Consider the following 13,209-nt stretch of genomic DNA (forward strand, 5'->3'; position numbering starts at 1 on the left):
TTCCCTTCACAGGAGCCAAAGCACTGCTCACTTCTCAGTGTTATTACCTTCATGGAGCATCTTGTAGGTGTAGACTTTACTCCTGTTAGAGTTTTTGAGCTGGCAGTAAAAAGCTCCTAAGGTGTGATTGCGGGACATCCAGGTGACTTTAGCAGCGGAGTGGTAGCTTCTGTCTGGTTCAGCATTCAGGACATGAGTTTTATAATCAAGATGCTCGTGGCCCAGACTCAGCGATCCGGTGCCAGAAACGGTCCAGTCGCTGCTCACACACAGCAGAGACGGCGAGTTGACTGAGGACACGACCGGGTCCGGATTGATCAGAGTCACATCTGAGACGTCTAGAGCTCTGCCTGCGGAGACATGACAGGAATCATCATTACTGAATGAATCAAAGAGCCATTCTGGCTCAGGACTGTCCTGCTGAACTCCTCAATGAGCTCTTCACAGCAGTATCTTCACTCAGTGCTGCAGGACAAGAGCAAACACACCCATCTTTACATTTCAGCTTGGTCTATCTAACTCACCTCTGTACATTGACTACTCATATTATTGTTTGTATTGTCTAAATGTGTTCTTCTGCTGTAATTACATGTAAAGCTGAGTAAATTATGTTTCTGTTACCAAGCCAGTAACACAATTAGTAACATACACTGTAAAAAATAAGTGTAATTTTAACTGTAAAATTTTGTAAAAACGCTACGGAAAAAAACTGATAATAGGTTAACAGTAAGTTCCCGTACTATATACAGGGAAAAACTGTAAAAGATCTAACAAAGCATTTAATGTAAATTTACAGTAAAATTCTGTTAATTATACAGCTTTTAGAAGTAAAAAAAGAACAAATCAATGTATAATTTACAGTCTAAAACTGTAAACTGATATTCCCAGAATTCCCTGCGTGACACTACATGTTTGAAAGTATTTTGTTTAAATAATCATGTTTTTAAATAATTCTTGTTATCAGTTATGTACATTTGAGCTTTATGTTACATCTTCTGTTGCTTAATGAAAGTTTTTTTGCATTATTTAAGTATCACGTGTGTTACCATGATGGTGTTTTGTGTTTCCATAAATGTGCACCTTCTATATGTTAATATATACTTCTGCTTGTGGTGAAGCTACTTGTGATGAGCTTTGATACTTCATGTGGCTTTCTCTTATACAGTACCATCTTTATTATTATGGTGGTTGTCAGTATTTTCAAGGTACAAAACAGATTTAATTTTGTGTGTTGTTGAATTTACTGGTTTATATTCACATTTTCTTGTTTGTAAATTACAGCTTTATATTGTAAAATTAACAGTTTTTGACGTAAATGTGTTTACAGTTTTCTGTATTTTTACAAAATTATTCTGGCAACCACAGCTGCCAAAAAGTTTTTGTAAAAACAACAAGAAATTTTTTACAGTGTAGCTTATGCACTTCTGAACCATCCAATACTGACAACAAATCCATTATGTCATTGAAACGAAGTGATGTGAAACCTGTTTTACGTGGTCTGCACATCATGAGACTTACACCTGTGGCTTTAAAACTGTCTCTGTGTTTGACACCCGTCAAATCACTCCATGACTCAACTCTGAACACAAAAAACACTGAATGTACCAAGACTAAAATACTGTTTTTTTTTATTATTTGTATGTATAATTAATATGTAATTTAAATTATCTTTTTATGATTGGACTGAAAACCTTCCAGCCCTGTTTTATTTGTGTGTACGTGCTCTGCTTGTGAAGCACTTTGGTCAACATTCTTGTAGTTTTAATTGTGCTATATAAATAAATTTGAACGTGATAAAACTACTGGAAATGTAAATATGGAGGATCAACTCAGAAATGTCTAAATGTGGGAGTGAAACGATGCCACGCTCTGATTATGTAGTTAGTAAATGTATATGGTGTATGTCATTTTGGAAACAATGGAGAGTAGATCAAACTGGTGTCTGTTTCTCATGAACTTATTTCACTTCTCTCACGCTCGTCACTGAACCTACATAGTTTAAAACCTTACTACTTACAGTAAGGAATATGTAATAATAATAATAAACTTTATTTTCTATAGCGCCTTTAAATGTAAATCTCAAAACACTGAACAAAAACAAATAAAACAATATACTGTATAAAATAATACAAGCAAAAAATTTGAAAATAAATGCAAATCAAAACTACAACAAATGAAACTTTAAAAAAAAAAATAATAAATCAAATATTTAATTAAAAACTACCCTATAAAATGAGTTAAAAAGAGTTTTAGCTTGCCTTATCTCAATCAGTAAAGAATTCCACAGTTTTGGAGCTAATGCAGAAAAAGCCCTTTCACCCATCAATCTTAAATGGGTTAATGGACCAGTTTCAGATGAGCGAAGGTCACTAGTTGGAGTATAAGGAATTAAAAGCTCCAACAAATATTGAGGTGCCAACCCATGCAAAGCCTTGTAAGTAAGCATCAAATTTTTTTAATCAACTTTAAATCAACTTCTCCTTAGAGTTACAAATGATCTGCTCTTATCATCTGATCGTAGGTGTATCTCTCTATTAGTGTTATTGGATCTTAGTGCTGCCTTCAACACTATTGACCACAACATTCTTTAGCACTGACTAGAACACTTTGTTGGCATCAGTGGAAGTGCATTAGCACGGTTTAAATCGTACTTATATGACCGCCATCAATTCACAGCGGTAAATGAAGATGTATCATATCAATCACAAGTGCAGTATGGAGTACCTCAAGGCTCAGTACTAGGGCTGCTACTCTTCACGCTTTATATGTTACCCTTGGGAGATATCATCAGGAAACATGGTATTAGCTTTCACTGTTATGCTGATGATACTCAGCTCTATATTTCTTCGTGGCCCGGTGAAACACACCAATTTGAAAAACTAATGGAACACATAGTCAATATAAAAAACAGGATGACAAGTAATTTCTTACTGCTAAATTCAGAAAAAACAGAGGTGTTAATTATAGGGCCTAAAAACTCTGCTTGTAATAACCTAGAACACTGTCTAAGACTTGATGGTTGCTTTGTCAATTCTTCGTCATCAGTTAGGAACCTAGGTGTGCTAGGCGCCTAAACTCTGGAATAACCTTCCTAACATTGTTCGGGAGGCAGACACACTCTTGCAGTTTAAATCTAGATTAAAGACCCATCTCTTTAACCTGGCTTACACATAACATACTAATATGCTTTTAATATCCAAATCCGTTAAAGGATTTTTAGGCTGCATTAATTAGGTAAACCAGAACCGGGAACACTTCCCATAACACCCGATGTACTTGCTACATCATTAGAAGAATGGCATCTACGCTAATATTAGTCTGTTTCTCTCTTATTCCGAGGTCACCGTGGCCACCAGATCCAGTCTGTGTCCAGATCAGAACTGTTTTCCAAATGAATGTTGTTCAATTGCTTTGACGCAATGTATTTTGTTTAAAGCGCTATATAAATAAAGGTGACTTGACTTGTCTTTAAAACTAACAGGGAGCCAATGTAAAGACTCCAAGACCGGAGTAATATGATCTCTCATCCTAGTTCTAGTAAGGATTCTAGCATCCGAAATTTGCAGTTTACAATCTGCAATTACTTTAGGGTAGTTTTTGATGCCTCAGGCAACAAGGCATTACAATAATCACAAAAGTGTTAATTAACCTCTCAGCAACAGGAAAAGATAGCATTGGATGTAGTCTGGCAATATTTCTAAGATAAAAAAGCAGGTTTGAACAGTGTTTTGAATGTGTTTGGATGAGATCTTGCATCTGGATGTTGGTCACCGATACACACTACTATAAGTGTGTGTGTGTGTGTGTGTGTGTGTGTGTGTGAGAGAGAGAGAGAGAGAGAGAGAGAGAGAGAGAGAGAGAGAGAGAGAGAGAGAGAGAGAGAGAGAGTAAAGGGTGTTTTCTTTTTTTAAACGGACATCCAAACAAAGCTTTCAATATGAATGATGACTTGTTTCTTATCGCTGGGTTAGTGGTACAGCACTGGCTTGATATTATTGTTCTGCTTTAATGATTAGTGAGGGAAACAGACGGAGGTGTCACAGTCTCGAACACACAGGTCTGATACCAGATCATTCAGCTACACACACAGCAGTCCCACTTCATCACTGCGTCATATTTAAGGATAAATCATTGAAGGTGTGCAGCTCTAAATGCAATTTGATCAGTTTCCTATTCTCTCAGCCACCATCAGCAGAAAGTAACTTCATAAATATTTTAATGCTCATTTTGTAAGCATGTTCCTCATAATTGGGTAGTGTGTTGTGTCAGGCTCAGTCTCTTGAACTGTTTAATATGTTCTGCTCGCTGGTGATGGGAGTAAGTTTGCCCAAAGTGGACTGAAGAGTTGGATCCGTGAGTTAAGAGACGAGGAGAAGGAGGTCAGAATGAAACTCAAGCTTCTGCTTTAAGATGATTATAGAATTAAACTTGCATTATTCTTGTTTATTAATTGAAACAGGAGCCAGAAGAGAACTAAATCATTATACTGTCCACTGTGCACTTTTGTAGTATCATGACAAAACTCTGGGTTCTTATACAGAGACTCAACACAAAAGAGTATGTGTATAATGACTGGACACAGGCCATGTACAGCACAAGATACAAAACATATTTTTACCATGTTTTATGGGTTTATTCTAATAATGCTTTTTCTAATACACAAACTGCATTTTCTATCCTCTATGCCTAAACCTAGAAAGAAAAAAAACAAAACAAAAAAACATGTATTTTAGATCTCAAATCGCTTTATTCTGTGATCTATAAGGTTTAGTTTTTTTCTTTCTCTCTCTCTCATGGGGAATTTACAGATATTTATTTCCATGTGTTAACATTTGGAGCCCATAATGTAGGGAACACCACACACACACACACATACACACACACACACACACACACACACACACACACATGTCGCACCCACCATGTCAAACTATCTAATTTACCAAAATAATATATGATTCATTTCAACAACATATTATCATTTCTAATTAAAAAAGTCAAAAGTACCAGTTGCATAATTTAGTGACACAAAATGGCATAATAAGTGAACCATAATAATCTTTCAGAATAATTTTGGATTTGAACAGAAGTTTTGGTTTATTACATGGCTCTGTTTCTTCTGAAAGCTCCTTCATGTGTATCAGAACCACAAACACAACAACTGCAGACAAACCACAGACACCTCGAGCATCCCACAAAGCAGAGAAACAGCGAATGAAAACACAGTGTTACCTGTGAACAAGCAGCCAATCAGACACAGCGTGATGGAGGAGGACAGGTGCCTCATGGTCCACAGTCGACACCAGCCGCTTAGTCCACATCCACAGAGAAGATCTTCTGACGGTCTGTCAGAAAAACCAGTCCACACACATCCCTTGATTCGGACACAAATGAACTCTCCCTTTCTTTTCCTCCCAGTGTCCCCACCCTCTCGTCTGCCGTCCAGAAACAGGGAGTTGAAGTTCCTTTTTCCTGTTTCCTCTCTCTGTGCTGCGAGGATGGGAAAGGCCGCAGCTCAAACAATCACATGTCATTAACTGCGGCTCCTGAAGGGAGGCTCCCGCTTTGAGACGAGAGAGATATTCCACAGCAGCCTTCCTGAGAGAATCAATCAACCCTCTTAATCAGACACAGTGTTTATGACCACGACAAGAGCGTGTTTCTATTTTACTGAGATTTTATAAACATATTTTGAATGACTGATGAAATTGAGCTTTTATTAACAGACTCCGAGGCCTCGGGCTGCATCAGAACATGCTGGAGGTCTTCAGCAGCAGAAGTGTGTTGACCACGAAAACCTTCTTATAGTATGTGTTTGGGTTTCTATTCTCACTGTAGAAGAAATGAGAACGAGGATTGGACAGACAGCACATAACTTTAAACACACTACACTGGTGAGAACAAGTACCATAAAACACAAATAATTCACAGGTTTGGCCAACAGTCAAGTGAAGCTTGCAAACATTGAGATGAAGTGATGAAATCTGGAAGGCAGAAGTTGATTCTAGAAGATCAACAAACACACTGCAGGTGTATCTTCCAGCGACAGCTAATGTAAATGAAGGTTCATGTTTCTCTCGTCTGGTTTTGGTTTCTGTCAGTAATGCAGAGTAACAACCTGTGATTGGTAACTTCTTAAAAAGTAACTCACTGAAATTTAAATTAATTGAATATCTTATCTGAAAACTACAGTACCATGAAAAGTTCAGGGGATGTTTTCAAAAACAATTTCTATAATTAGTTATTAATTTGTTAACTTAAGTCAATCCTTTGGTTTTTCCAGCAATTGCTATCTAGAATAGTTTTGTCCAGTGTATCCTACCGTACGGAACCCGTACTTCTGCGGAACGGTTCCTGTAATCCCAGACTGACTGCATCTAATGTGTCTGGCACTCAGATATTACTTTTTCAATATTACTATTTTTCCCCAAAGTCAAGATTTTGTTTTATTCAGAACTCAAACAATGATAGAACTATTTCAGCTCCGGCCTCTTTCCCACATGTGGAAGGAAAAATATTCTCACAGCCCTTTGACTGTAGGCAGGAACAGCTTAAGGAACAAATGTTTAGACAGAGCTTAGTTTCTTCCTTTGTGTGTAGATGTGTGTGTGTGTGTGTGTGTGTGTGTCACAGCTAAATCTCATTACTCTTTTAGTTTTAGTTATGCAGATCACACACAACCATCGTATCAGTGTCTACTGGTGAGCAGCGTCTGTTCAGTGGTAAGAAACTAGAAGATGACCTGAAGCACAGAGGAAATGATGAAGGAGGATTCTTCAGGATCTATGATGAGGTCAGTCGCTGAAGCAGGGTGGACTTCCTCTCTGTGTCCGCACACCCAGAACGGGCTCAGAGCCAGACCTGGACAGAGACGACTGTACACTCGCTCATCACTAACTACTGTCAGTCTCTACATCTAACCCTTTCAGTCAATGTGATTTATTCATACTTCAAATCCCACAAATTAATTATATGTATATATATAAACTTACGTAAAAACTCAATGTTATATTTTTCTATTTCTGTATGCATTTGTTTGAGAAACATTCAGTTATAGCAGCTCTCACCTTCTTGGAAAAACATGCAAAAGACTAAACTAAATCGCATTCAAATTAGACCAAATGTTTCCTGTAACCTGCTGCACAGAGCAGCATTGTGATTAAAACTGCTTTATTTGGTATCACATGGAGCGAAGATGAAAACAAAATGCCATCAAATCTTTTCTTAATTTGCATAATTCCCTTAGAACTCTTTTAAAACCTTCACACATAACGAAACTACTCGGTGTTACTTAAAACTGTTCTTTATTTATCTTCAGTTATTTATGGTTATAATGATGATTAATATATGTAAGGGTAATACTGCTGACCAGCACAAAGGTCTGTCCACACACGCACTGGTTTGTTTTATGGGTTCATTCTATAAGGTGTAATAGTTTCCCTACTGTCCAAACTGTATTTTCTATCCTCTCACCCTACTTCTACCCCTAACCCTCACACAAAACTACAGGCATATTTAGATATTCCGAAATGAATTCATTCTGTATTATTTATACGCTTGTTTCCTCATGGAGACCAAAAAATAAATGCCCCCACAAGGTCCAAATGTATTGGTATTACTCTTGTGGGGACATGTGGTCCTCATCCCATAGTGAATACCAGTACACTAACTCACTCACACAAGCACACTTGATACATTTTTTTATTGGGGATTGTCCATCGACTTCTACAGAAGTCAGTCAACAGAACATATTTCCATCTTCCTGCTCTTAATCTAAGATTCCTGCCTTCACAGTTACAGTATATGCCTCACCTATCAAAGATCAGCTTTCCCTCCAAAAAGTGATGCTTCACTTACAGTAACAAGATTAACAGAATCAGCCTTTTAATGTAAAAAAAAAAAAAAAAAAACCTAACATGAATTCCAGAGCAGTGTAATTATTAGCTGTGTGACTGACACTAATGACATGACTCGAATCTGACCGATAACATGACTGTGATACACCTGAGATAACCAAATATGGAGCATATTCTAGAATACAATCACTAAAGTCGTCTGTAGAACGCTGATCAGAGCTCATCATGAACAGGAAGTGAGTTTGTGGGCTGCTGCAGACAGGAAGTGCTCCCCCTCCTCAGTTTCTCTGCAGGGTATCTACCAGTATCTTATTGTACTCTAGCAGTTGTTTGTTGACGTTCTTCATCACTGGGCGGTAATCGCTCTCTACACCTTTGGAGGCGATGACTGCACAATAGAGTTAAGGAGGGTTACACATCCACTGTACTGTATGTAGACTTCTCACAGAGATCCACCCGTGATACAAGGATACATTCTTTCATCACAAAGTTATTCTGCTCAAGATGTTGCCACTTCCTCTCCATGTTGGTCAGCTGGAAAAAGGAAACAGACAGCAAGGTATCTTATCACACAAAACACCGGAAAAACTTAACATGACACCAAAAAGCGTCTAGCTCTATTTTGCTCATCCAAGTGCACACACACAGCAGTGAACACACACACACACACACACACACACACACACACACACACACACACACACACACACACACCGTGAACACACACCCGGAGCAGTGAACACACACACACACACACACACTGTGAACACACACCCGGAGCAGAGAACACACACACACACAGACACACACACCCGGAGCAGTGAACACACACACACACCCGGAGCAGTGAACAAACACGCACACCCGGAGCAGTGAACACACACACACACACACACACACACACACACACACACACACACACACACACACACACACACACACACACACAGAGCAGTGAGCAGCTATAGATTATATTAGTAAAAACAATATTTTATATGATTTATAGTCTGGTTTTAGGCACATTCAACTGAGACTTGTATATTATAAATGACTGATAAAATAAGGAAAGTGGTTGACAATGGTACATTTCGTGGAATGGTTATGTTGGACCTATAGAAAGCATTCAATACTGTAGACCACACAGTTTTACTGTACAAGTTAAAATCAGTTGGTTTTGATGAGAATTCTCCTAGGTGGGTTCAGTCCTACCTTGATGATAGATGCCAGAGACATTAAAGGTGTTTTGTTTAGTCCTTTATTTATTAACTGTGGAGTTCCTCAAGGGAGTATTTTAGGTCCCTTGTTTTTTCTTTTATATATAAATGATCTTAAAACAGCATGCTTTAAAAGGAACTTATTCTGTACGCAGATGATGCAGCAGTTTTAATATCTCATCAGGATTAGGGGGTCATAGAAGAAAAGATGACTTTGCAGCTACAGGTGATGTCTAAATGGTTTTTAGACAATAAACTATCCCTACATGCAGGAAAGACTGAGGCCATTCCTTTTGCATCTAAAATGAAATGAAATAAGGATGATACCTTTTTGATTAAGATAAATGGTAAGGCTTTAGAGGTAAAAGCTGTAGTAAACTATTTGGATTGTTTAATAGATAATAAATAAACGGGCGATTGTATGGCTAGAAAGTCATTTATTCACTCTTTAAAATTATTGGAACGTGCCTTGATTCAACCTCATTTTGATTATGCTTCCTCCTTTTATTATGGTAGTTGTTCCCAAGTTATGAAGAATAAATTGCAAAAGGCTCAAAATAAATGAGTTCGGATAATATTAAAAGTACATTCAAGAGCACATTTACGTAGTGAAAGTTTTAAGGAGTTGGGGATATTGACTGTAGAATAAAGGGTGATATTTTTAAAAATGGGTATGACACACAGAATTGTCAATAATGTGGTTCCAAGTAATTTAGAAAATAATTTTTATATGGTGAGTCAGCAGCGTTCATATAATACTAGGGGTAGAGATTTTAATATTTGTCAATGTAAATCTAGTTTGGTGGTGGATTTTTTTTTTTTTATACTAGTGCTATAGCATGGAATAAATTAAGTTTCATTAAAGGTTATTATTTTTTATTAAGGTTATTTATTTTTTAGCTAATTTAGTTGCTATTCTTGGCTTTAAAATTTAAAAGCCCTTTAAAATTAAATAAGTACACAGTTTGGATTAAATTATGTATTTTTTAATTAGCATGTTTTGCTTTGGTACCGAGAACCGTGGAGTTTCACTGGTATCGGTACCGAATACTGAAACTTTGGTACGGTGACAACACTAGTACTGTGTAGCCAAAATATGTCTTGGATGGTATTTTAAGACATGCAGGTCAATCACAGATCTCAAATCACATTGATGTCTCCACAAAGATCGAAAACGAAAAAACGAAACGGATGATGAAAATATATTGACTGAAATATATTTCACTCCCTTTGAAAATTGAACCGGTTTGTTTTATGACAAAGTTTTCAATCAGTCCTTTGTGATGGGATTGTCCCATTTAAAGATGAGATAAGGTCAACTTGTTTGCGTTCACAGAATATTTTAGTCTCCAGAAGCGCTGGAACAAGCCGTTTCTTGAGTGCATTGTGACTGAGAGAAAGGGTTCATCTATTCCCCAGCAGATCACATCTAGAACCGTTCAGACGAGGCAGATCTAGAGTCAGCATGGGCATTATGGGATGTACACAATGAAATCATGATCATTCTCTGTCTTTATCAACACAATGCAATGTCTGGATAGATGTATTTCCTCTGTTAAACAGAAACTGTGAAATCTCAGCTAACACATCTGAAGCTGAATGGAGTGTGTATGCAGACATGAGTGCGTCTCTCACCTCCACATGGGTCTCGTTCTCTTGTAACTGGTTCTTAAGAGACTCGTACTCCTCGTTCATGTTGTGTATCATCTTCTTTTGTGTGTCCTTCCTCTGAGTGAGTGTTCGTCGATCCTCCTGCAGTCTCTGAAGGGACAAACACCAGAGTGACGATCACTAGAGGAGTGACTGATGGAACACCACATCTATATTACATTATGGTACATGTCCATTAGTATAGGGGTTCATATAAATTTATGGAATGGGCTACAGTGAAAAAACAAAACAAAAAAACATCATTATTCTCTAGTTTGTATATTGTATAAGTTGGGTTTCAGCAGTTTAGTACAAATCATGGATGAACTGAGTGACTGTCAGACGTCTAAAAAGGGTAAATCATGGAAGCCTGTTTAATCAGGAGCCCAATACTGTGGCGTTCATGATTATGACTGCAGACACAAAGAAGAGAACAGTGGAAGAAAACCGAAAGCTAATGACAGATACCAATGGACACTAAGAAACATTGTGTCTGAACAACACAGAAATACTGGAGAACAGAGACAGAAAAACTCAGTATTCACCCTAAAGATTTCACAAAGTCAGCACCCATGAAAGAGCTGAAACCGCTACAACTTTAATCAGAAACCAATGCTACAACGTGAGAAGAAGATGGTGCCATGATCATGAAACCTGAACTGTTGGAGCACCCAGATGAACTTCAGCATCTGACAGACAAATCTCCTGACAGAATAAGATCAGAGCAGAGAGAGGAAAGTGGGAAGCAGATTCCTGCTGAAACACTGATGGTATGATCTCAAAGACACACATCAGCAGTCCAGAATAGCATAACTCACACCTCATCGCTTCAGATGGTTAAACATTTATTGGCTACACTGAAGGTTAAGTCATGTTTTAAGTCTAGCTTGTTTAAATCCACAATTTTCTTGCGGAAACTGATAATTCAGAGTGAACAGAAATCATTATTAAAGGGCTAATACGATGCGATTTCAAGTTTTCCTTTCTTTTTGGAGTGTTACAAGCTGTTAATAGATAAGATCTAGTGGTGCACGCCCCCGCTAAAACAGCTCATTTAAACACGCCCCACATCTCTACATCACTGTGTGGGAAGATTTGCATAACTCCGCCCAGATGTTTACACAAAGAAAGAAGGCGTGACTTTTATTGTCGCTGTTCCCGCCGGCATCATGACGTAGAGACACTGTTTCGTTGTGAAAGTGAAACTAATTTGTTTGGTCTTTCAAAGGAGGACATGACTAGATATCAGTGGTTAAGTTGTATTTCAACACTGTTCCAGAACAGTTCAACCCTAATATTCAGATGTGTGCAGTGCATTAAACAGAGGACTGTTTCCTGATCCTGGGAGAGAATACAATCTTCTGACTCACAGATTGTAAGTATGTTTTCATAAAGGAGTTGTCACTGATGATTCAAACATGAGTTTTGAGAAGTGCAGAGTAAAGCTTGTTGTTTGATGCTTCTCTGATCACAAATGCAGACATGGTTTATGTTTATGTGGTGTGATGCTACACAACGTGTTAAAACACAGTATAAGTCATTATAATCAGTAATTATGTCCCCACTGGATGAAGCAAATGCCTCATTTGTAATAAGTTGAATTGTTTTTGTCCTGTCTCGCTGGTGTTCTGACCAGGACACACATCACAGATCACATTTCTGTCACATGCTTGAGGTATTCGGCCAATCACAACGCACTGAATACCTGGCCAATCAGAGCACACCTCACTTTTCAGAACGATGAGCTTTTTGGGCATAGAGGAGAAACAAGTAATGTACAGTATGTGGAAGAAATAATATGTTTTTTGAACCTTTAAACTGCATAAACACATTTCATTACACCAAATACACAATGTTCTTTTAGCAGCATCATATGAGCCCTTGAAACTAACAGAGCTGCTGAGTGTGTAAACGGTGGACTCCTGACCTTCTTGCGGTCCTCTCCAGCAGCTTTGAGAGCGTCCAGATCTCTGTATGTGTGGATCTCTCGTGTCATGAGCTTGAGCTGATCTCTCAGAGTTTGCAGCTCTGCGCTCACTTTGCTTTCCAGCTGCTCCACTTTCAGCAGATCTTGCTTTAGACGCTCACTTTCTGCATGAAAAAGCACACCATACAAACACACGTCACAATACATCAGCCTTTCTAATATAAACGCTGTATTTGGGCTGTGTATAGCTGCTGTTTATCATTGGGGTGTCATTACAGACACATATGGAGTCACCTCTATTCACTCTCTATAGCACTCCACACATTACACGTCATTTCACAACATCACAGTAATACACAGGAAAATAACAATCAGTGACACAAACTTCATTAAACATGAGACAAATCCAAATCTGCAGTAAAGCAGCTCTACAGAAGACAATTAACCCTTGTATAATTAAGTCATTAAATCGACAGCAAACATCATGAAGCTTTACTCAGTAGGTGTCTTTTAACATGATGACTTTGGCTTATTTCCATGATCATTTCTGTGCCACATGAAG

The 13,209-nt window shown here is 38.0% G+C and overlaps 2 protein-coding genes across 2 annotated transcripts in view; both read right to left on the minus strand.

Moving 5' to 3' along the window:
* The window catches only part of tek (TEK tyrosine kinase, endothelial), a 29,480-nt gene extending 24,071 nt beyond the window's left edge, over positions 1-5,409 (minus strand). Inside the window, exons 1-2 of the mRNA XM_052555811.1 lie at positions 5,233-5,409; positions 48-350 (exon numbers count right to left, since the gene is read on the minus strand). Coding sequence (XP_052411771.1) covers positions 48-350; positions 5,233-5,287 — 358 coding nt within the window. The 5' untranslated portion in view covers positions 5,288-5,409. The remainder of the gene's footprint in view (positions 1-47; positions 351-5,232) is intronic.
* A 2,279-nt stretch (positions 5,410-7,688) lies between these two features.
* The window catches only part of ift74 (intraflagellar transport 74), a 19,221-nt gene continuing 13,700 nt past the window's right edge, over positions 7,689-13,209 (minus strand). The window contains exons 17-20 of the mRNA XM_052555817.1: positions 12,648-12,811; positions 10,706-10,831; positions 8,330-8,390; positions 7,689-8,244 (exon numbers count right to left, since the gene is read on the minus strand). Coding sequence (XP_052411777.1) covers positions 8,135-8,244; positions 8,330-8,390; positions 10,706-10,831; positions 12,648-12,811 — 461 coding nt within the window. The 3' untranslated portion in view covers positions 7,689-8,134. The remainder of the gene's footprint in view (positions 8,245-8,329; positions 8,391-10,705; positions 10,832-12,647; positions 12,812-13,209) is intronic.

This window comes from Carassius gibelio, chromosome B5, assembly GCF_023724105.1.
Source record: "Carassius gibelio isolate Cgi1373 ecotype wild population from Czech Republic chromosome B5, carGib1.2-hapl.c, whole genome shotgun sequence".
Lineage (NCBI taxonomy): Eukaryota > Metazoa > Chordata > Actinopteri > Cypriniformes > Cyprinidae > Carassius > Carassius gibelio.